This window comes from Pan paniscus, chromosome 1 (genome assembly GCF_029289425.2).
Source record: "Pan paniscus chromosome 1, NHGRI_mPanPan1-v2.0_pri, whole genome shotgun sequence".
In the NCBI taxonomy this organism is placed as follows: domain Eukaryota; kingdom Metazoa; phylum Chordata; class Mammalia; order Primates; family Hominidae; genus Pan; species Pan paniscus.
The window spans coordinates 227175604-227195299 of record NC_073249.2 but is presented as its reverse complement, the minus strand read 5'-3'; the positions used below and the strand labels follow the sequence as shown (position 1 = coordinate 227195299).

At 65.2% G+C, this 19696-nt stretch overlaps 4 protein-coding genes and 1 long non-coding RNA gene across 20 annotated transcripts; 2 read left to right on the top strand and 3 right to left on the bottom strand.

The window, feature by feature from the left end:
• Positions 1–518: 518 nt before the first annotated feature.
• On the top strand, positions 519–8554 carry LOC100990303 (tyrosine-protein phosphatase non-receptor type 11-like). 16 transcript variants are annotated; one of them, XR_010109433.1, is made up of 5 exons: positions 1270–1457; positions 1899–2327; positions 4700–4822; positions 5817–6200; positions 7934–8554. XR_010109433.1 is itself a non-coding variant. In XM_063595344.1 (4 exons), exons 1-4 carry the CDS (start codon positions 594–596, stop codon positions 7982–7984), a joined length of 489 nt encoding a protein of 162 aa, XP_063451414.1. In that variant the 5' UTR covers positions 519–593; the 3' UTR covers positions 7985–8554. The 16 variants fall into 16 exon arrangements, 2 of the variants coding, with proteins under 2 accessions (XP_063451414.1, XP_063451415.1); XR_010109434.1 differs by having other exon boundaries at positions 1896–2327; XR_010109439.1 differs by having other exon boundaries at positions 1272–1457; positions 1899–1972.
• Positions 2744–4693, bottom strand: LOC134728725 (uncharacterized). Its single transcript, XR_010109453.1, has 3 exons — positions 4272–4693; positions 3835–4016; positions 2744–3594 (listed from the first exon to the last, which is right to left on the bottom strand). It is a non-coding gene; the product is annotated as an uncharacterized LOC134728725 (long non-coding RNA).
• On the bottom strand, positions 7739–9700 carry LOC106635094 (uncharacterized). The gene is made up of 3 exons (XM_063595358.1): positions 9324–9700; positions 8664–8896; positions 7739–7937 (listed from the first exon to the last, which is right to left on the bottom strand). Exons 1-2 carry the CDS (start codon positions 9698–9700, stop codon positions 8788–8790), a joined length of 486 nt encoding a protein of 161 aa, XP_063451428.1. The 3' UTR covers positions 7739–7937; positions 8664–8787.
• Positions 9699–12241, top strand: LOC129398198 (uncharacterized). Its single transcript, XM_055114817.2, has 3 exons — positions 9699–10113; positions 10567–10849; positions 11290–12241. Exons 1-3 carry the CDS (start codon positions 9699–9701, stop codon positions 11603–11605), a joined length of 1014 nt encoding a protein of 337 aa, XP_054970792.1. The 3' UTR covers positions 11606–12241.
• Positions 12242–13053: 812 nt separating this feature from the next.
• RNF223 (ring finger protein 223) lies at positions 13054–16329 on the bottom strand. Its single transcript, XM_034951747.3, has 2 exons — positions 16061–16329; positions 13054–14631 (listed from the first exon to the last, which is right to left on the bottom strand). Exon 2 carries the CDS (start codon positions 14620–14622, stop codon positions 13900–13902), a length of 723 nt encoding a protein of 240 aa, XP_034807638.1. The 5' UTR covers positions 14623–14631; positions 16061–16329; the 3' UTR covers positions 13054–13899.
• Between the last annotated feature and the right edge of the window lie 3367 nt (positions 16330–19696).

Sequence of the window (19696 nt, the reverse complement as noted above, 5' to 3'; positions counted from 1 at the left end):
AGGAGGCCAGAGGCGGGGCATGTGGTGTGGGTCCATTGGACGGTGTGCAGGGCCCTGTGGCTTGACAAAGGGATCTTTCAGCAGGAAGCGGAGGCGTAGGAGCGGCCAGAGGCCAGCGTGCAGGACAGAGGCCACAGGTCAGAGCAGCAGAGGCTGGACAGAGATGGGCAGGGCAGGTCCAGCGGGGCTGCGTGGGCCTGGGGAAGAGAGCTGGGGGCGCTGCCTGAGGAGCTGTGGGAGGTTCCTGGAGGGCTCCAAGCAGGAGGCCACCAGATTTCATGAAGACGCCCCTGGCTAGGACAGGGTGCTCGGCTGCAGGGGGAGCAGAGGGAGGGATTTGGGGGAGAATGGGCGGGTCGAGGGGGGTGAGAAGAGGCGCTCAGGGACGTGGAGATGGAGCTGGAGGCACCGGAGCTTTGGGTGGATTCGCCCTGATGCGTCTGGAGGGATGGCTGGGCTGGGGAAGCTGGGGTTCCCTGAGTGGGGTCCAGGGGGCCGAGGGGTGCCAGGCAGGGAGAGGCTGGGCTGAAGCCTGAGGCAGGTGCTCCTGCTGGGTGTTGCCTAGGAGAGGAGAAAAAGCCCCGACGCCAGAAATGGAGGAGGGAGGAGGACCTCGGAGGAGAGGAGGAGGGTGCGCAGAACCAGGAGAGGGAGTTTGGGGAGCAACCGCTGCGGAGCGCGCAGGACCCAGAGGACTCAAAGGGGACCTGGAGGGTGACGAGGCCTTCCGTGGCCGGGGGTGAGGAGGAGGGAAGCCGCGCGGGCGGAGAGGCGCTGGTGGGTCCCAGGTTGGAGGCTGTGGGTCTGAGAGGCGGAAGCCCAGGGGAGCCCGGGGCCACCGCTGAAAAGGATGGCAGCTGAGCGCAGGCGAGCGAGAGGCGCGCGTGTCCGGGACAGACCGCGGTGGGAGCTCGACTCCGGAAACCGGCGGGCCTGGGGCGGGGACCTGCAGGGAGGCGGACGCGGCACAGCCGGGAGGCCGGTCCCGCGGGCCCCGCCCCGCCCCCCAGCCTGGAGCGCCCCCCTCCGGCCCCGGTCCGCAGTGGAGGCGGCCCCGGAAAAGCCAGAGGGTCTTGGAATGGAGGGCGGGACGGAGCCGCCTGCAACGCCCGCGACCCGCGACCCGGCTGCCCGCGGGACCCCCGGCTCTGAAGCGGGGACGGCCGGAGCTTCTGCCTGCAGCCCAAACTCCCAGGCGCCCGGCAAGACTGGCGGGCGCGGACCCTTTAAGAAAGCCGGGGGCGTGGCCTCGGGGCGTGGCCTCGGGGCGGGGCCTCGGGGCGAGGCTTCGGGGGCGGAGCCCAGGCAGCGCCTTCGCGGAGTTGCCGGAGGGTGCGGCCGCCCAGAGCGCACCCCGAGCGCCGGCGAGCGGCGCGGTGAGACCCTCGTGCAGGTGAGCCCGGCGCACGGCGGCCCAGAATCCTGGACCCCAGGAGAAGCGTCTACGGCCCCGACAGGTGGGCGTGGCGAAATGCCACCCGGGCCCTCCTCGCGCTCCCAGCTGGGTCACCCCTCAGACCCCGGGTCCTGGACGCCTGCACTCCTCCACCCGCAGGCCCTGCCAGGACACTTTGGTCCCTGGCCCGCCAGGCCTGGCCTCACTCAGGCTTGGCTGTGGGGTCAGAGTCGGGCAGAACGGAACCAATAGTCCTGGCAGGCCCAGGCGGTTGGAGGAGAAGTGGTCGGCTCTGGACACCTTTGTTGTTTTTTTTGTTTGTTTTTTTTTTTTTTGAGATGGAGTCTCACTGTGTCACCCAGGCTGGAGTGCACTGGCGCGGTCTTGGCTCACTGCAACCTCCACCTCCCGGGTTTATGCAATTCTCCTGCCTCAGCCTCCGGAGTAGCTGGGATTACAGGTGTATGCCACCATGCCTGGCTAATTTTTGTATTTTTAGTAGAGACGGAGTTTCACCATGTTGGCCAGGCTGGTCTTCAACTTCTGACTTCGTGATCCACGCTGCTGGGATTACAGGTGTGAGCCACCGCGTGTGGCCTCTGGGCACCTTTTGAAGATAGGACGAGAGGAACTGATGGATCGGAGCCGGCAGGGAGCGCCGAGGGGGGCCGGGGGCAGGGCCGCCACCCTTGCCTGCGTGGGGAAGATGAAGAACAGGGTGTGGGCCGCGGGGGCAAGATCAGGAGCTTTGGGTTTTGAAGATGTTAAGAAAGACGTGCTGCTGACTTTGCAAACGGAGGTGCTGAAACCGGGTGTCTGGAGCGCAGAGAAGAGGTGGCGCTGGACTGGCCTAGACTCTGTGCAGACACAGAAGAGCCAGGGCCTGGGGCTCCCATCGAGGAGGAGGACAAAGGGCCCTGGCCGGGGCAAGGTGGGAAGCCGGGAAGTGCAGCCTCCACAGAGCCTCGCAGAGAAGGCGCCACTGGAAGAAGGCGGCACTGACGGCCTCGGAGGCTGCTGAGGACCGGCTGGGCCCCGACGTCCGTGGCAACCCTGACAGCCAAGTCCTCTGTGGGCTTGGAGGGCGGGACACAGCTCTGGAGACGAGGGAGAGGACGGGCCGTGCCGACCGGCACCGCGGTGTTCCTGAGCAGTGGCACCGTGGCTGTTGCTGAATTTTATTATTGTTAATTAATTTATTTTTTTTTATTTTTTGATACTGAGTTTTTCTCTTGTTGCCCAGGCTGGAGTGCAGTGGCGCGATCTCGGCTCACCGCAACCTCCGCCTCCCGGGTTCAAGGGATTCTCCTGCCTCAGCCTCCCGTGTAGCTGGGATTACAGGTGCCCATGACCACACCCGGATAATTTTGTGTTTTTAGTAGAGACGGGGTTTCACCATGTTGGTCAGGCTGGTCTCAAACTCCTGACCTCAGGTGATGCGCCTGCCTCGGCCTCCCAAAGTGCTGGGATTTCAGGCATGAGCCATCGCACCCGGCCATGAATTTTAATTCATTCCTATTTACAAATCACACAGCCATACAAACTTCTTCCAGAAGTTGTGCTCAGAGGGGAGCAGAGGGGCAGGAGCTGCAAGGAGTGGAGGCAGGGCCCAAAGGAGGAGGAGGAGCTGGGGCCCCGGGAGAGGGACCTGGCCAGGGTGGGCTGGAGCCGGGGATGGGGTCCCCAGGGGGACCAGCCAGGACCTGTGGGTGCTGCAGAGGAGGGGAGATCTTGGCTCCATTCTCAGGGGTGAAAGCCTGTGGAGGCCTTTATTTTTTATTTCTTCTTAAGTGAGATGAGGTCTGGCTATGTTGCCCAGGCTGGTCTTGAACTCCTGGGCTCAAGCAATCCACCCGCCTCCTGAGTAATTGGGATTATAGGCATGAGCCTGGTCATGGAGGCCTTTAACAGAGACTGCGGTGAGGCCTCCATTCTAGAAAGAGCCCTGCAGCTGCCCTTTGTGGGGCAGAGGGGGCAGGACCGCCCTCAACCTTCCTCCTCCTCTGGACCAGCCATGGGGGCCAGAGCAGGGTCCGCCCAGGGCACAGCAACCCCCACCCATTCGTGCACAGGTTATGACTCCACTGACAACCAGGCCGGGCCAGCGTGGGGCGGAGGTCCTAGAGCCAGCAGGCCCCACCTGGGTATCATCTATGCAGCCAGGAGATGCCCAAGAGCCAGGTGTCCAGAAGCCGCCCCTGTGTGGACAGCACAGCTGGGGAAGACAGAGGGCTGGGGGAGCCCCACGTCCCCAGTTCCTTCCTCTGCCGCCTCCCTCCCTCCCTCCCTTGTCCCCGTTCCCTCCGTCCCTCCCCCCCTTCCTTCCCTCCCTCCCTCACCACCATTCCCTCCCTCCCACATCCCCTTCCCTCCCTCCCCTCTTCCTTCCCTCCCTCTCACACCCCTTCTCTCCCTCCCTCCCTCCCTCAGTCACTCACAGGTGTGGCTCTTTTTTGCTGACATTCTGGGCTCTGGGGCTGCCGCCTGAGTACAATGTAGTCCTGAGCTCCGGAGTCCAGTGCCACAAAAGTAAGGAGCAGTTGTGATCTCAGACGTGGGCTCCGGGGCAGCCCTGACCTCATGGGGGGCTGCAGACGAGGAAGGTCCTGGGACAGGGTGGCTGTTCACCAGGAAGGGGCAGGGCTGTAGCCTCAGCCTCCCCTCCAGATGCCGGCAGCACCAGCCTCTGCCTGCATGGGGCCCCGAGGTTTGCAGTGACATCCCCTGAGCTTCCTGACCTGCCCCGGACACGGAGCACGGCTCCCAGGGGCCGCACAGGCATCCGCTGGCCTCTCGGCCCCCTCCCTGTGCACCACCCCCTCCTCCCCCCGACCCCCATCCCTCTACTGAGTGTCTCAATTCCAGTGTTACGGACCTGGGACGCCACAGTGCGGGGAACAGCTTCTGCCCTCTGGGAGATAAGAACCCGTCGTCAGGCAGCTGGGCTGCTGAAACAGTGACCATAAGCTGGGCGGGCAGGCGCTCCTTCCCTCAGCTCTGGAGGCTGGAAGTCCAAGATCCTGGCCGTGGAGGTTGGGAGGGGTGGAGTGGACGGGGCTGCTGACAGCCTCGGGGGCGTGTGGAGAAGGAGGGAGCCCCAGTGGCCCCAGGCCCTGCCACTTGGGGGAGAATTCCAGCCCCTCCGTGTCCCTGGGACCCCACAGCCCCTGGCCAGTGGCCGTTCCCGGCTTCGAGCACAGTGGCCTCAAGCCACCGTCGTGGGTGTTACCGTGGAAACAATGAGGGAGGTTTGTGTGGGGCCAGATTCCTCCTCTGGGCACTGACCTGCTCTCCCCACTCCAGGTGGCTTCACCCCAACGTCAGCAGGGTGGAGGCGGAGAAGCTGTTCCTATCCAGAGGTCAGCGTGGGGACTTCCTTGCCAGGCCCAGCGAGAGCAGCCCGGGGGGCTTCACGCTGTCCGTCAGGTGGGTGGGCCCTGGCTGGGCATGGACAGGGTCTGGTTGAAGGCCTCCTGGAGGACCGGTGGGCAGCTTCCTGGACACGAGGACTTGGTGCGGGGGGCCGATGCCCTGGGAAGGTGGTGAGAGTTGGACGTGGTGCTGGGCAGTCTCTGGGCAGGAAGGAACTATTTAGAGAGGCCCTTGGGGAGGGCTCATTGAGTTAGGGGCTCAGCAGGACCCTTTCCTCCCCTGTGAGGGCCCTGGGGACAGGCAGGGCCTCCGTGGCTGTGACCGTGTTGCCAGAGCCTGGGGGTGCTGCTGGGGAGTGCAGCGGGGTTCCCATTGAGCTCTGGTACCCGCTGGGCTGCCAGGACCCCGCGTTGGAGTGGTGAGCCCTGGCCCAGCATCCGCGTGTCAGCACACGTGTGTACGTGTGCATGTGTGTGTTCGCGTGTCCATGTGTGTTCATGTGTGTGCGTGTGCGTGTGTGTGTGCGTGTGCCTGCATCCTGAGGGACGGCATCTGCTAAGCACTGGTTCAGGGCACAGGGTCCTGCACCTGCCTCCCTCAGGCCTCCTTCCTTCAGGTCTCAGGCACTGGAGTCCAGGGTGACTCAGGGAAGCCGGTGCCTCCCCTGGCCCCATCCCTGCCCTCCTGGCTGGTGCCCTGGGCTGAGCTGGTTCCTCCAGCCTCAGTTTCCCCACTGCAGGGGGCTGCATCTGCAGAGAAGGAGACCTGGTCTGGGGAGGCCCCTGGCCCCTCCTTGCTGAGGACCAGGCCGCCACCTGGTGGCCGCCCGCCCCTGCAGCGCCCGCCTGCCTCCTGCCAGCTCCTGGGTGGGGCGAGGGCCAGAAAGGCGAGCAGAGCAGCTCTGGGGCCCGGGTGGTGGTGCTGCCTGGACCCCCAAGGTCTGCGTATGTCTCGCTAAGCCTTTTGCCCTATCCGTGTGGGTCTCTCCCCCTCACCTGGCCAGGCCGTGGCCTCCAGCCTCACCTGTGCTCGTCTGTGCCTGGCCCAGGTGGTACCACGGGCGCCTGTCTGGCAAGGAGGCTGAGAAGCTGTTGCTGCAGAAGGGGCATCCGGGCAGCTTCCTGGTGCACGTGAGTCAGAGCGATCCTGGGGGCTTCCCGCTGTCAGCGCTGACGCAAGGGTGGGACAAGGCGCAGGGCGCAGGCCGCCAGCCACAGGTCACGCACATCATGACTCACTCCCAGGCGGGAGGGGGCGGCGAGCTGGGGCGGCCTCTGGGAAGGGCGGGCGGCCTTGGCCAGGCCCCTCACCGCCACCCCCACGGCCGGACGAGAAGTGGGAGACGGGGAGCGTTTTGACACCGTCGGAGACCCGGTGGAGCAGGAAGAGCCCGTTGATGGGGAAGGTGGGGGCGGTTGTGCACCTCAAGCAGGTAAAAGCCCCTCCACAGGCACCAGGGCCGTGGGCACAGCCTCACCCAGGAAAGCAGCTGGGGGTCCACTGGACTCAGGGAAGACCCCCTGCCAGGGAGACCCCAGGCGCCTGAATGGCCACGGGAAGGAAAACCTACCAGCCCTTCCGTGTGTCCTCCTGGCACATGGCGACCTCCATGACCCGACGAGGGTGCGGGGCCCGGGGCAGGGTGGCCAGGTGCGGGGGTGCGGGGCCCGGGGCAGGGTGGCCAGGTGCGGGGGTGCGGGGCCCGGGGCAGGGTGGCCAGGTGCGGGGGTGCGGGGCCCGGGGCAGGGTGGCCAGGTGTGGGGGTGCGGGGCCCGGGGCAGCTGCCCTCGGTGGGAGGGGTGCAGTGTGGTCCGCGGGGCCCTGGGGGGGGTGCGGTGTGGTCCGCGGGGCCCTGGGGGGGCTGCGGTGGGGTCCGCGGGGCCCTGGGGGGGGTGCGGTGGGGTCCGCGGGGCCCTGGGGGGGGTGCGGTGGGGTCCGCGGGGCCCTGGGGGGGGTGCGGTGGGGTCCGCGGGGCCCTGGGGGGGGTGCGGTGGGGTCCGCGGGGCCCTGGGGGGGGTGCGGTGGGGTCCGCGGGGCCCTGGGGGGGGTGCGGTGGGGTCCGCGGGGCCCTGGGGGGGGTGCGGTGGGGTCTGCGGGGCCCTGGGGGGGGTGCGGTGGGGTCTGCGGGGCCCTGGGGGGGTGCGGTGTGGTCTGCGGGGCCCTGGGGGGGGTGCGGTGGGGTCTGCGGGGCCCTGGGGGGGGTGCGGTGTGGTCTGCGGGGCCCTGGGGGGGGTGCGGTGTGGTCTGCGGGGCCCTGGGGGGCGGTGCGGTGGGGTCTGCGGGGCCCTGGGGGGGTGCGGTGTGGTCTGCGGGGCCCTGGGGGGGTGTGGTCTGCGGGGCCCTGGGGGGGGTGTGGTGGGGTCTGCGGGGCCTTGGGGGGGGTGTGGTGGGGTCTGCGGGGCCCTGGGGGGTGTGGTGTGGTCTGCGGGGCCCGGGGGGGGTGTGGTGTGGTCTGCGGGGCCCTGGGGGGGGTGTGGTGTGGTCTGCGGGGCCCTGGGGGTGTGTGGTGGGGTCTGCGGGGCCCTGGGGGGGGTGTGGTGTGGTCTGCGGGGCCCTGGGGGGGGTGTGGTGTGGTCTGCGGGGCCCTGGGGGTGTGTGGTGGGGTCTGCGGGGCCCTGGGGGGGGTGTGGTGGGGTCTGCGGGGCCCTGGGCCCCCCTAAGCTTAGATGTAGGTCTCTCCCTGGCAGCCCCTCAAGGCCACGAGGATCAGTGCTCGGAGCCTGGAGGGCTGTGTGCAGGAGTAGCAGGGCCACTGATTCCAGCGGGAAGGCCAGGCAGGGCTTCTGGGTGGAGTTCAAGGTGCATCCTGACCGCTGCCACCTTCAGACTCTGTCCCCTGGGGCTGGGGCAAGTGCCCGATGGGAGCGCAGGGTCTGGGACTGTAGGGTCCAGCCCTACGGAGCTTAGCAGGTGTTCTCCCCATGTGCGGAGATGAGAGATTGTAATAAATAAAGACACAAGACAAAGAGATAAAGAGAAAACAGCTGGGCCCCGGGGACCACTACCACAAAGACACGGAGACCAGTAGTGGCCCTGAACGGCTGGGCTCGCTGATATTTATTGCATACAAGACAAGGGGGCAGGATAAGGAGGGTCAGTCTTCTAAGTGATTGACAAGGTGAAGCAAGTCACGTGATCACAGGACAGCGGGCCCTTCCCTCTTAGGTAGCTGAAGCAGAGAGAGAAGGCGGCATACGTCAGCGTTTTCTTCTATGAACTTATAAGATCAAAGACTTTAAGACTTTCACTATTTCTTCTACCGCTATCTACTACGAACTTCAAAGACGAACCAGGAGTAAGGGAGGAACATGAAAGTGGACAAGGCGTGTGAGCATTGAAGCAGCACAGGGAGGGGTTCAGGCCTCCGGATGACTGCGGGCAGGCCTGGATAACATCCAGCCTCCCACAAGCTGGTGGAGCAGAGCGTTCCCTGACTCCTCCAAGGAAAGGAGACTCCCTTTCGCGGTCTGCTAAGTAACGGGTGCCTTCCCAGACACTGGCATTACCGCTTGACCAAGGGGCCCTCAAGCGGCCCTTATGCGGGTGTGACAGAAGGTTCCCCTCTTGCCTTCTATTCACTTCTCACAATGTCCCTTCAGCACCTGACCCTACACCCGCCGGTTATTCCTAGGTTATATTATTAATGCAACAGAGTAATATTAAAAGCTAATGATTAATAATGTTTATAATGATGGATAATTGTTCATGATCATCGCTGTATCTAATTTGTATTATGACTATTCTTATTCTATTTTCTTTATTATACTGAAACAGTTTGTGCCTTCAGTCTCTTGCCTCGGCACCTAGGTACTCTTCCGCCCACATGGGACGGGGTGGGGGTGGCCATCTCGGGCTCTGGGAAGGGGCCGGGGCTGTGAGCTGAAGGCTCCATCACCTCCAGATGCTGCAGCAGCAGGAATGCCGGTTCCTGTACCCTCGGAAGGAGGGGCAGAGTGTGGAGAACAAGCCCAAGAATCACTACAAGAACATCCTTCCCTGTGAGGGCGGAGGCCAGGGCGTCACCCGTCGGGCCTCGGGGAGGTGGGGGGCAGGCCGAGCATCTGCCACTGCTGACCTGAGGCTCCCCCTTGCATACCCTGGACCCTCCATCTCTGCTCACCACAGGGTCTGCGGGCAAAGAGGCAGGGTGAGGCCCACGAGCTGTGCCCTGGAGAACTGAGCATCACCTCCCTTCCCAGTTGATGCCACCCTTGAGTCATCCTGCTCAACGAGGATGACAGCGGGCCCGGAGCCGACTACATCAGGGTGGGTGTGTGCGGGAGGCGGGGCCTGGGCCCATTGCTCCTGGGGGGCTCAGGAAGAACCAGGGTCCCCAGGGGAGGGGTGGGCGGCAGTCTCCAAGGGGTCCTCAGAGAGGCTGGACGGGCATTGGTCCTCAGCCCCTTGCTGGCCTGGAGTGAGGAGTGTGTTTAAGCCACCAGGGCTCTTTGCATAATATTTGTGTGTCATTTGCATATCATTTGCATAACATTTGCATGGACTTGTTTGTCCTCTGTTAACAGCAGCAGTTGGCCTCATTCCCTTTCAGACTGACCCTGAGGAGGAGCCGGGCCATGGCAGGGGCAGGATGGACATCCCTTGTGGCCCTGCCCCGCCGCACCTGCACCTGCACAGCCCGCGTGGGCCCGCCCCGCCGCAGCTGAAGTGCACCACCATGGGCCCGGCCCGCGGCTCGCGGCTCTGGGCCCGGTTCACCTCGTCCCGGAAGCCGAGGACGCCGGCGGGATCGGTCCGGACGCCGTAGTCCCGCCAGCCGAAGTACCGGAAGTGCTGCACCGTACGCTGTGGCTCCTCCCCGCGGGGCAGGGCCTCGCGGGCGCAGGGTGTACATCGCCTGCAGGGCTGTCTGCAGGCCACGGTGGCTGCTTTCTGGGCCACGGTGCACCAGGAGAACACGCGTGTCATCGTCATGACCACCAGGGAGATGGAGCGGGGCCGGGTAGGGGTGCGGTGCCAGTGCTCCCAGTGCCCATCCCACCCCGTGCATCTTCGGCTGCCCAAGGCCCTTCCCGACCAGGCCAAGGAGGCTGTGGGACGCCGTGGGAGTGGGGAGGCTCCCACAGAGCCCCGTGGCTGCACGTACACACCTGCGTCTCTGCAGGTCGCAGGGGCAGGGTGCCGGGGTGCTGCCAGCAAGGCTGATGCAAAGCGCTCCCCTCAGAACAAGTGTTTCCGGGACTGGCCAGAGCTACCCGGCAGCCAAGAGTTCAGCCGTGTGCACATGCGCGTCCTGGGTAAGGGCCAGGCCCAGGGCTACTGCGTGCGGGAGCTGCAGGTGTGGCGGCCGGGCCAGGTGAGCCTGGCGGCTGTGGAGCGTGCCTGCTGTCCGCCTGCACTGGGAGACCCCACACCTGCCTGCATCCAACCCCACTGCCTTTGAGGGCTTCCACACCCCTCAACCCAGGAGGTGCATTCCAAGCCTGGACAGGGGTCACTGACGTGGCCACATTCTCAGCCCTGGGCTGGCGGCCGCTCCTCCCACACACCTCTCCAACTGCAGCTTTGGTCTCCGTTGTATACCAGAGACGCCCATTTCTGTTCCGGGCAGATTACCTCGTGTTCCCTCCAGCCCCCGCCCAGTGTGTGTGGGGGGGTCCTCCAGGCCCCCATGGACCCCTCACATTTGGTTTTTCCTTATAAAATAACTGTCCTCACAGCCTGCTTCTCCCGCCCCCAGCTCCCTCTTCCCTTCCCCAGGCACCTGAGCCACCTGGGGCCATCTCGGCGCCCCCTCCCCATTTCCTTCCTCCTCCTCCTGCTCGCCTTGGCCCCCGCAGCCCCTCCGCTTGGGCACTCCCGGAAACCCAGCTGTGCCTCAGCCTCCTCCTCCCACCCTGGGGTCGCACTCACCGCCTGCCCCGCTCAGGAGGAGCCACAGCGTACGGTGCAGCACTTCCAGTACTTCGGCTGGCCGGACTACGGCGTCCGGGCCGATCCCGCCGGCGTCCTCGGCTTCCGGGACGAGGTGAACCGGGCCCAGAGCAGCAAGCCGCAGGCCGGGCCCATGGTGGTGCACTTCAGCTGCGGCGGGGCGGGCCCACGCGGGCTGTGCAGATGCAGGTGCGGCGGGGCGGGCCCACGCGGGCTGCGCAGGTGCAGGTGCGGCGGGGCGGGGCCACGCGGGCTGTGAAGGTGCAGGTGCGGCGGGGCAGAGCCACGCGGGACGACGCGGGCGGAGCCATCGGGTGGGCGGGGGCGGGGCGCCCCCGCCCCCCACTCTCGTCAAAGGCCGCCTAGTTTGTCCTCAGTGGGGGCATCGGATGCACCGGCACCATCATCGTGATTGACATCCTGGTGGACGTCATCCGCAGGCAGGGCGAGCCGCTCCACTCTGGGTCCCCCCGCCCTGCCCTGCTATAGCCCCACCCCTCCGGACGACCCCACCCCTCAGGACGACCCCACCGCTACCGGCAAGCCCCGCCCCTCATCAGTAGCCCCGCCCCTGCCTGCCGGCACCTTCCCCCCATCCGTAGCCCCTCCCCAAGCGCGCTTGTCCGCAGGGCTGGACTGCGACATCGACGTCCCGAAGACGATCCAGCTGGTTTGGCGGCAGCGCTGGGGAATGGTGCAGACGGAGGCTCCGTACAAGTTCACGTACCTGGCGCTGCAGCGGCACATCCGGGGCGAGTAACTGCGCCTGCGCGAGCAGGTGGGGGGCGTGGCCCTGCGGGGCGTGGCCTGTGCGGGCGTCGCCATGGTGACCGGCGGCCCCTCCCCCCAGCGCGAGCCGCCTCAGGAGCGCGAGAACCAAAACGTGGGCGCCGCCCCCCGCGCATCTGGTTGCAGCCCCCGGCTCCCCGGGCATCCCCGGTGTGAGTGGAGCGCCGGGGCCGGTCCGGAGTCCTCTGGGAGGGACTGGGACGTGCGGGGTGCGGGGCTGAGCCGCTGCTCCGCGCGCAGAACCCCGCAGCCCTGGGACGGCGAGGACACGAACCTGCGGAGCCGCGGGTGTCTGAGGAGCCGCAGGGAACCCCCGGCCTAGCCGCGCCCGCGTGTGGCCGGAGCCGCGGGCCGGGACTGTGTCCAGGACAGAGCCACAAGCTTGTCCCCAGCTCAGGGAGGTCCAGGGGCGGCAGAGGGAGCGACAGGCTGCGAAGCCCACCGGTGACCACGTGTGAACCCGTGTGCGCCCCCAGCTCGGCCACTCCGTGCGGGTCTGCCCTCACCGCAGCTCCGGCCTGCCGGCCCTGCCTGCTCCCGTGGTCTGGGATGTGGCCCCGGTGAGGACCCGGCCCCATCGGTCACAGGGTGGATGTCTGTGGAGTGAGGTGTGTGTGACATATTCATGTGACCACCCGTGCAGCGTCACGCGCCTGGCCCTGCCGATGATAAGGGTGTGGGCCTGCGTGGGCATGACTGTGTGTGTGACACAGAGTGATGTTGCTGTGATCCGTGGCTGCACTCCCCACATCACCGGCTTTCACAGCCTTCCAGTAAAGTGCTGTGTTCTCCCTTCTGTGTCTTCGCTGGGACCTGGGGCAAGGGTGGGTGTGGCCCCCACAGCTGGAGTCAGCTTCTGTGGGGCCTTCCCGAGCCCTCCCCACCCTGGACCAGAGGCCCAGCTGGTTGGAGCAGGAAGTACCTGGGCTCTGGGGTCAGGGATGAGAAGGCTGAGGAGGCCTGCGTGAGCTGGACCTGGCCTGGACCCTCCTGGCCGTGCCTGCCTGGTGGTGCGGGATTCCTGGGGCTGATGACTGACGGGGTAGGGCTGGGGTTGGCGAGCCTCCTGCCGATACCTCACGTAGCTGACCTCTGACTCTTCCCCAGCCAGGCTGGCCCTGGGAGTTGCCGGAGAGTCAGTGGATCTGCAGGCTGCACGCTGGCTGTTACCTTTGCTTCTGGGTTCCCACAGGGGTCATGGTTCTGTGGTTCTCCAGTTCTCAGGGACCCTAGCAGGGCCATGGGGGCATGACTTCCTGGAGGTGTGGCCTAGTATGGCCACGGCAGAGGATGGGGGAAGAGAAAGGCCCCCTTTGTCAGCCCCCGGGCTCTGAACCAAGCTGAAGCCCTCCCCCTGGTCCAGCCTGCCCTGCCCCAAGTGTCCTGGGCCTCTCCCCATCTCCCTGGGGAGCCTCACATTGCTGAGTCGCCAGCCCACTCCAGAAACCCCCAGCCTGTCTGCAGCCAGAGGGGCTGGGAGTTGGATCCCCTAGAACCTGGGGCCCACCTGTCCCAGTGGCTGCTGGGAGTCTCATCCCGTCAGGGTATCCTCTGGGTTGAGGCTGCAGCAGGGGCACCCAGGGTGAGGCCCTCTTGCCAAAGATGGATACAGATAATTTATTGTAAAAGGTACAATTCACAAGGTTGGAGGGGCAGCTGGAAGTTTCTGTGGTTACCTTGCACTGGGGGGCTGCCCTGCCTCCACTCTCTCCCCACAGTCCGAGGGCAAGATGAGCACCCCCACCCAATGGCAGGACCAGCCCTGCGGGGAAATGTCAGCATGAGTGGAAGCACGGCAAGGCCCCTTCCTTCTTGGCAAGGGGCTTCCCTGGCAGGCAGTTCACAGGGTGTGTGGGTGGCGGGGACGCTGACCAGCTGCTCTCCTGGGCCCTTCCTGTACGAGCCTGTCTTTTTTTTTGTTTTGAGACAGGGTCTCCCTCTGTCGCCCAGGCTGGATGCAGTGGTGCAATCTTGGCTCACTGCCACCTCCACCTCCCCGGTTCAAGCAGTTCTCCTGCCTCAGCCTCCCCAGTAGCTAAGAGGCGCCCACCACAATGCCCGGCTAATTTTTGTATTTTTAGTAGAGATGGGGTTTCACCATGTTGGCCAGGCTGGTGTCAAAATCCCGACCTCAAGTGGTCTTTCTGCCTCAGCCCTCCGGAGTGCTGAGATGACAGGCGTGAGCCACCGCGCCAGGTGAGACTGCGGTTCTTGGAGGCTTTGGGGACCCTCTTGTCCACCCCATCAGGACCCAGCCTGGAGAATGAGGGGTGGACAAGCTAAATGGAGCCTGGTCTTGGTGGGGCCCCGGGGGAGTCCTCAGAGATGCCAGGCTCCTTTCGCGTCCTCGGGGACCGACTTCCAGTGGCTGCTGTGTCCTTGGGCCCCCCGGTGGGGGACACCCCGTGGAGCTGGGCGAGGGCGGCTGACCTGGGCAGAGGCTGCTGGCCCTAGTTGTCAGTCAGAGGCCCGAGGGGGGAGGCGGCTGTGCTGGTGGCCGGGGGCCGGGGGGGCAGGGGCAGGCAGCGCAGGTTCCCGGTCTTCAGCGCGCACTGCACCGGCCAGAGTGCCACGCAGAAGAGCATCAGCAGCAGGGCAGAGACCAGTGCCATGCGCCTCCAGTCCCTGCAGCGCGCCCAGCAGCGGGCCAGGCGGCCCCGGCGGGGGGCAGGGTCCCGGGCGGGCGCGGGCGGCTCGGCAGGCTTGCTCAAACCCACGTCCACGCATACGAAACCGGGCTCGCGGCCAGGTGTGGTGGGCAGTGGCTGGCAGCACAGCTTGGTGCCCTCCAGCCACACAGGCTCCTCACGCCGCAAATGCGCCGGCATCCGGGCCTGCAGCTGGAGGCTGGTGCGCAGCGCGGGGGCTCCGGCGGGCGGCACGGCCGTGGGCTGCCTGCAGAAGGGGCAAGGTACAGCCTCACCGCCGGGGCGGCCCACAGGCTGAGCAGCCGCCAGCCGGGCCAGGCACTCCAGGCAGAAGACGTGGGTGCAGGAGAGCTCCTTGGGTGTCTTGAAGATGTTGTCATAGCCTGAGAAACAGATGGAGCACTCCAGGGGGGAGGCCACCCTCTCCGAGCCAGGGGTGCCGGGGGACCTGGGCATCGAGGCTGTGGAGCTGCTCCGGCGAGGGGGTGGCACAGCCGTGTGCCACACCTGCTGGCCTGACGACATGTCTCTGAGCTGTGGGACAGGGACTGTGGTGAGCAATCACCGGCCGCCCCTTTCTGGTGGTGTTTTATCTCTCCCTCCCCTCTCTCGCTCCAGAGATCCAGGGAAGGACTCTGTTTCCTGCGCGCCACTCCAGAAAGTTCCTCCGGTGCCCCTGGAGGTCATTCTGCCCCACATGCAATCCTGCCCTCTCCACCCCATCACATGGCTGCACCGGGGTGAGCCTCCCACAGGGCCCCAGGCCTGCTCCGGGAATGCAGGCCGTGTGTAGGGGGGTCTCGCTGACTGCTCGGCAGACACCTCCTGTTGGCCCTGCCCCACCTGGCTGGCCCTGCTGCCCGGGCAGAAATAACGGTGAGGATGACAATAGCCACAGTCGTCACTGTATATGTCGGAGCTCTGCAAGGCTGGGCCCACATCACGGGACTCACACAATGCCACAGTGTGGAAAAGGCCACCCAGAGCATGGGTGACTCAGCCAGAGCCACCCCAAGGGAGCTGGCGGGCCCTGGACCCTGGCAGATACGGCTCTCAGGCAGGCCAGGGACTCCAAGTCAAGTGAAGTGAGTTTGAACTCGGATCCCAGGATGGGTGCCTGGCTTGGGCGGTGCAGGCCTGATTTGCAGGCAGCTATGTGAGGGTGGGGTGTGGGGGTCTCTGGGTCTGGGGACCGGGCTGATCCCCGGGGGCTTTGGGACGACAGGGAGGGCCCAGGCAGGGGCAGGGGTCAGTGCCCGAGGAAGGTGCATGTCAGGCACGACCTGCGGCCTGCGGGGCCAGCTTGTCTAGCTGCTGAGGGTCTGATGTGCACAGTTGGGGGGTGGGACTTGGATAAGCCCAGCCATTCCCTCTGGGCCAGCCCACTGCCTCATGGTCAGGTGATGGTCAGGGCACCCTCAGCCGCCCACTGAGTGGCTGTTTCTTCTCCCTGACCCAATCCCACTTCATGGCAGGGACCCTGGGGGACGGACACTGGGGGATGCTGCTCTGCCCCTGGGCATGGCTCAGGTGGGCATCTCAGCTGACCTGGGACCCTGCTCCACCTCCCGCCCCTCCCCTGCACCCAGGATCCGCTGCAGGGAGCCACAGGGGTCCCACCTGGAGGGAAGTGGGCAAGGGTGACAGTGAGACTCAAGGGCCTGGCCGTGCGTCCCCGTGGGGCCCAGGAGGCTGCCCCAGAAGTGACTCCTGGCACTGCCCCGCCCCACCCCTGACTTGCCAGTGAGTCCCAGACAGGCTGGCGGGTCACTGTGACCACCTGAGTCACACGCCGTCACTGTGAGGCCGTGAGTGCCCCAGGCACCGGGACCTGGGGACTGTGCTCTGCGACCTGTGTACCCCACAGAACCGGTTCCTTGGCACCAGGCCCCACCCCTCCACGATGGTGCCCCACCCTGAGCCTGTGCAGGTAAGGGGTGAACACGGGCTGAGCTGGCCTTACCTGGTGGCCGGGGGTCAGCGGGTCCCGGGCATGGTCCTCCTCGCCGGCCACGGTTGGGCTCCAAGGCCCTGGGCTGCCCTGCCCTGGCAGCGTCTGCTTCCTCTTCTCCGGGCCCGGCCCGGCCTGTGCTTCACCCAGCAGGTATCCCTCCCCGGGGCCGGCCACCAGCAGCTGTCCCGGTGGCACTGGTCTGGCAGGTGTGGCTTCTGCTCTGTCCAAGACAGGCGGGGACACAAGGAATGCGTGCGCCGTCACCCGCACAGAGCTCTGGTCTGAGGCAGGTGTGAGTTGCCGGGTGTGGGCTCCCAAGCAGGTCTATTTATACCCTATGGGTCGTGCTGGCCAAGGGTGTGGCCGCAAGCCTCAGGGATTGGCTGGCTTCCTCCTCTCCTTGGCGGGACAGGCAGCTGGAGGGCAGGGAGGGAGGGGTGAGGGTCGGAGCCGGGTAGGGGTCAGCACAGCCGCTGCAGCCTGGGCAGGTCTGGGCTGGGGTGTGTGCTTGGACAAAGCCCTCTCTCCCTATAGCCCCAGGAGGCTGGAGCACCTGCTGGAAGCTGCTCACCGCAGTTCCAGGTCCCTGTGGCCCCTGAGCTCCTGGGTGGGCCTCCTAGCAGGGGCCCTCCCCGAGCCCCCCACGACCTATGCCCAGCCTGCCCCTGCCCTTTGCTCACTGCTGCCTGCCCTCACAGCCCATTCCTGCCACTTCCCTGCCCACAGCCACCCATGTGCTCACCTGCCTCATCCACACACATACGTGGCTGCTCTCACACATGGGCCATGTGTTCACACGCTCCATGCCCCCATGTCCACAGGCTCTCACACACGTGCCGTGTCCGGAAGCTCACATATGCCATGTCCACACTCACACATGCCGTGTCCACACTCATGCCGTGTCCACACACGCCGTGTCCACACTCACACACACGCCGTGTCCACACACACACATGCCGTGTCCACACACACACACACGCCATGTCCACACTCACACACACGCCGTGTCCACACACGCACACGCCGTGTCCACACTCACACATGCCGTGTCCACACTCACACATGCTGTGTCCACACTCTCACGCCGTGTCCACACTCACGCACACGCCGTGTCCACACTCATGCACACGCCGTGTCCACACACACACATGCCGTGTCCACACTCACACGCCGTGTCCACACACACACATGCCGTGTCCACACTCACATGCCGTGTCCACACACACATGCCATGTCCACACACACATGCCGTGTCCACACACATGCCGTGTCCACACACATGCCATGTCCACACACACACGCCGTGTCCACACATGCCGTGTCAACACACACGCCGTGTCCACACTCACACACATGCCATGTCCACACACACACATGCCGTGTCCACACACACATGCCATGTCCACACACACATGCCGTGTCCACACTCACATGCCATGTCCACACTCACACACATGCCGTGTCCACATTCACACATGCCATGTCCACACACACACATGCCGTGTCCACACTCACATGCCGTGTCCACACACACACATGCCGTGTCCACACTCACATGCCGTGTCCACACTCACACACATATGCCGTGTCCGCACTCACATGCCGTGTCCACACACACACGCCGTGTCCACACATGCCGTGTCCACACACACACATGCCGTGTCCACACACATGCCGTGTCCACACACACACATGCTGTGTCCACACACATGCCGTGTCCACACACACACACACGCCGTGTCCACACACACATGCTGTGTCCACACACACATGCCGTGTCCACACACACATGCCGTGTCCACACTCACATGCCATGTCCACACTCACACACATGCCGTGTCCACATTCACACATGCCATGTCCACACACACACATGCCGTGTCCACACTCACATGCCGTGTCCACACACACACATGCCGTGTCCACACTCACATGCCGTGTCCACACTCACACACATGCCGTGTCCGCACTCACATGCCATGTCCACACACACACGCCGTGTCCACACATGCCGTGTCCACACACACACACATGCCGTGTCCACACACATGCCGTGTCCACACACACACATGCCGTGTCCACACACATGCCATGTCCACACACACACACACGCCGTGTCCACACACACATGCCGTGTCCACACACACATGCCGTGTCCACACTCACATGCCGTGTCCACACACACACATGCCGTGTCCACACTCACACACATGCCGTGTCCACACTCACATGCCGTGTCCACACACACATGCCGTGTCCACACACACACATGCCGTGTCCACACATGCCGTGTCCACACTCACACACATGCCATGTCCACACTCACATGCCGTGTCCACACACACATTCCGTGTCCACACACATGCCGTGTCCACACACACACATGCCGTGTCCACACACATGCCGTGTCCACACACACACGCCGTCCACACACACACAAGCCGTGTCCACACTCACATGCCGTGTCCACACTCACACACATGCCGTGTCCACACTCACATGCCGTGTCCACACACACACATGCCGTGTCCACACATGCCATGTCCACACTCACACATGCTGTGTCCACACTCTCATGCCGTGTCCACACTCACACGCCGTGTCCACACATGCACACGCCGTGTCCACACACACACACGCCGTGTCCACACACACACATGCCATGTCCACACACACATGTCGTGTCCACATTCACACATGCCATGTCCACACACACACATGCCGTGTCCACACACACACATGCCGTGTCCACACACACACATGCCGTGTCCACACACATGCCACATCCACATGCTCTCACACACGTGCCCTGTGTCCACACACACACACATGCCATGTCCACATGCCCTAGCAGACTACAGGACTGGTCTGTGCAAAGACCAGGGCTGGAGCTGGTTGAGAGTCTGGGGGCTGAGGCTGGCAGGGCTGGGATGGAGGTTGTGTAGGTCTCAGAGGAGCAGCCAGTGGCATGGGCTGCCCCGTCCCCCGCACACCCCGCTGTGGGCCCGAGGGCCTGGTGTAGAGCTGCACCCCCAGGCTGTCCAGCTGCCAGCTCCCCACCTCACTGAGGCGTCTCTCTCCCAGCCCAGTGGACCTCATGCAAGGGCAGGTCCGACCCGGCTGCCACAGCCCCATCCCCGCCATGAGGCCTGGGCCGGACCTGAGCTGGGACTCCACACCCCAGCCTGGGGGGGTGTCACACTGGGTGGGGCTGGGAGTGAGGGACCCACCCTAGTGGGAGAGCTGGCCGGGCCACCCCACAGACTGCCCTCAGGCAACTCCCATGCAGGTGCCCGCCGACCCCTCAGTGGGGACCCAGAGGCTCCCCCAGGGCTGCCATGGGCATCCTGGAGCCCAAGGGATGCTGGGAAGTGGGAACCAGGACTGCAGAGGCCGGGGGGCAACACCCCGTGGAGGAGGACAGGGACTTGGGCTCAGGAAGGGCCGGACCCCTGCCAGTTCCATGAGGACTCTCAGTCGGGGGTTGGGGGGACCCCTGCCAGTTCCATGAGGACTCTCAGTCGGGGGTTGGGGGGACCCCTGCCAGTTCCATGAGGACTCTCAGTCGGGGGTTGGGGGGACCCCTGCCAGTTCCATGAGGACTCTCAGTCGGGGGTTGGGGGGGTTCAGAGAGTGGACTTGGGT

Bases quoted from the DNA above. Each gene is read 5' to 3' on its own strand.
- LOC106635094 (XM_063595358.1), bottom strand. From the start codon at position 9,700: ATGACGATGACACGCGTGTTCTCCTGGTGCACCGTGGCCCAGAAAGCA. The intron at 8,897-9,323 runs GTCAGTCTGAAA...CTTTGCCCGCAG, and splicing joins TGGCCCGGCTCCTCCTCAGG to ACCCTGTGGTGAGCAGAGAT.
- LOC100990303 (XM_063595344.1), top strand. From the start codon at position 594: ATGGAGGAGGGAGGAGGACCTCGGAGGAGAGGAGGAGGGTGCGCAGAA. The intron at 740-4,699 runs GTGAGGAGGAGG...TCCCCACTCCAG, and splicing joins GAGGCCTTCCGTGGCCGGGG to GTGGCTTCACCCCAACGTCA. The intron at 5,986-7,933 runs GTCACGCACATC...CTTCCCTCTTAG, and splicing joins GCGCAGGCCGCCAGCCACAG to GTAGCTGAAGCAGAGAGAGA.
- LOC129398198 (XM_055114817.2), top strand. From the start codon at position 9,699: ATGACCACCAGGGAGATGGAGCGGGGCCGGGTAGGGGTGCGGTGCCAG. The intron at 10,114-10,566 runs GTCCGCCTGCAC...TGGCCCCCGCAG, and splicing joins GGCTGTGGAGCGTGCCTGCT to CCCCTCCGCTTGGGCACTCC. The intron at 10,850-11,289 runs GTGCGGCGGGGC...GCTTGTCCGCAG, and splicing joins CGCGGGCTGTGCAGATGCAG to GGCTGGACTGCGACATCGAC.
- RNF223 (XM_034951747.3), bottom strand. From the start codon at position 14,622: ATGTCGTCAGGCCAGCAGGTGTGGCACACGGCTGTGCCACCCCCTCGC.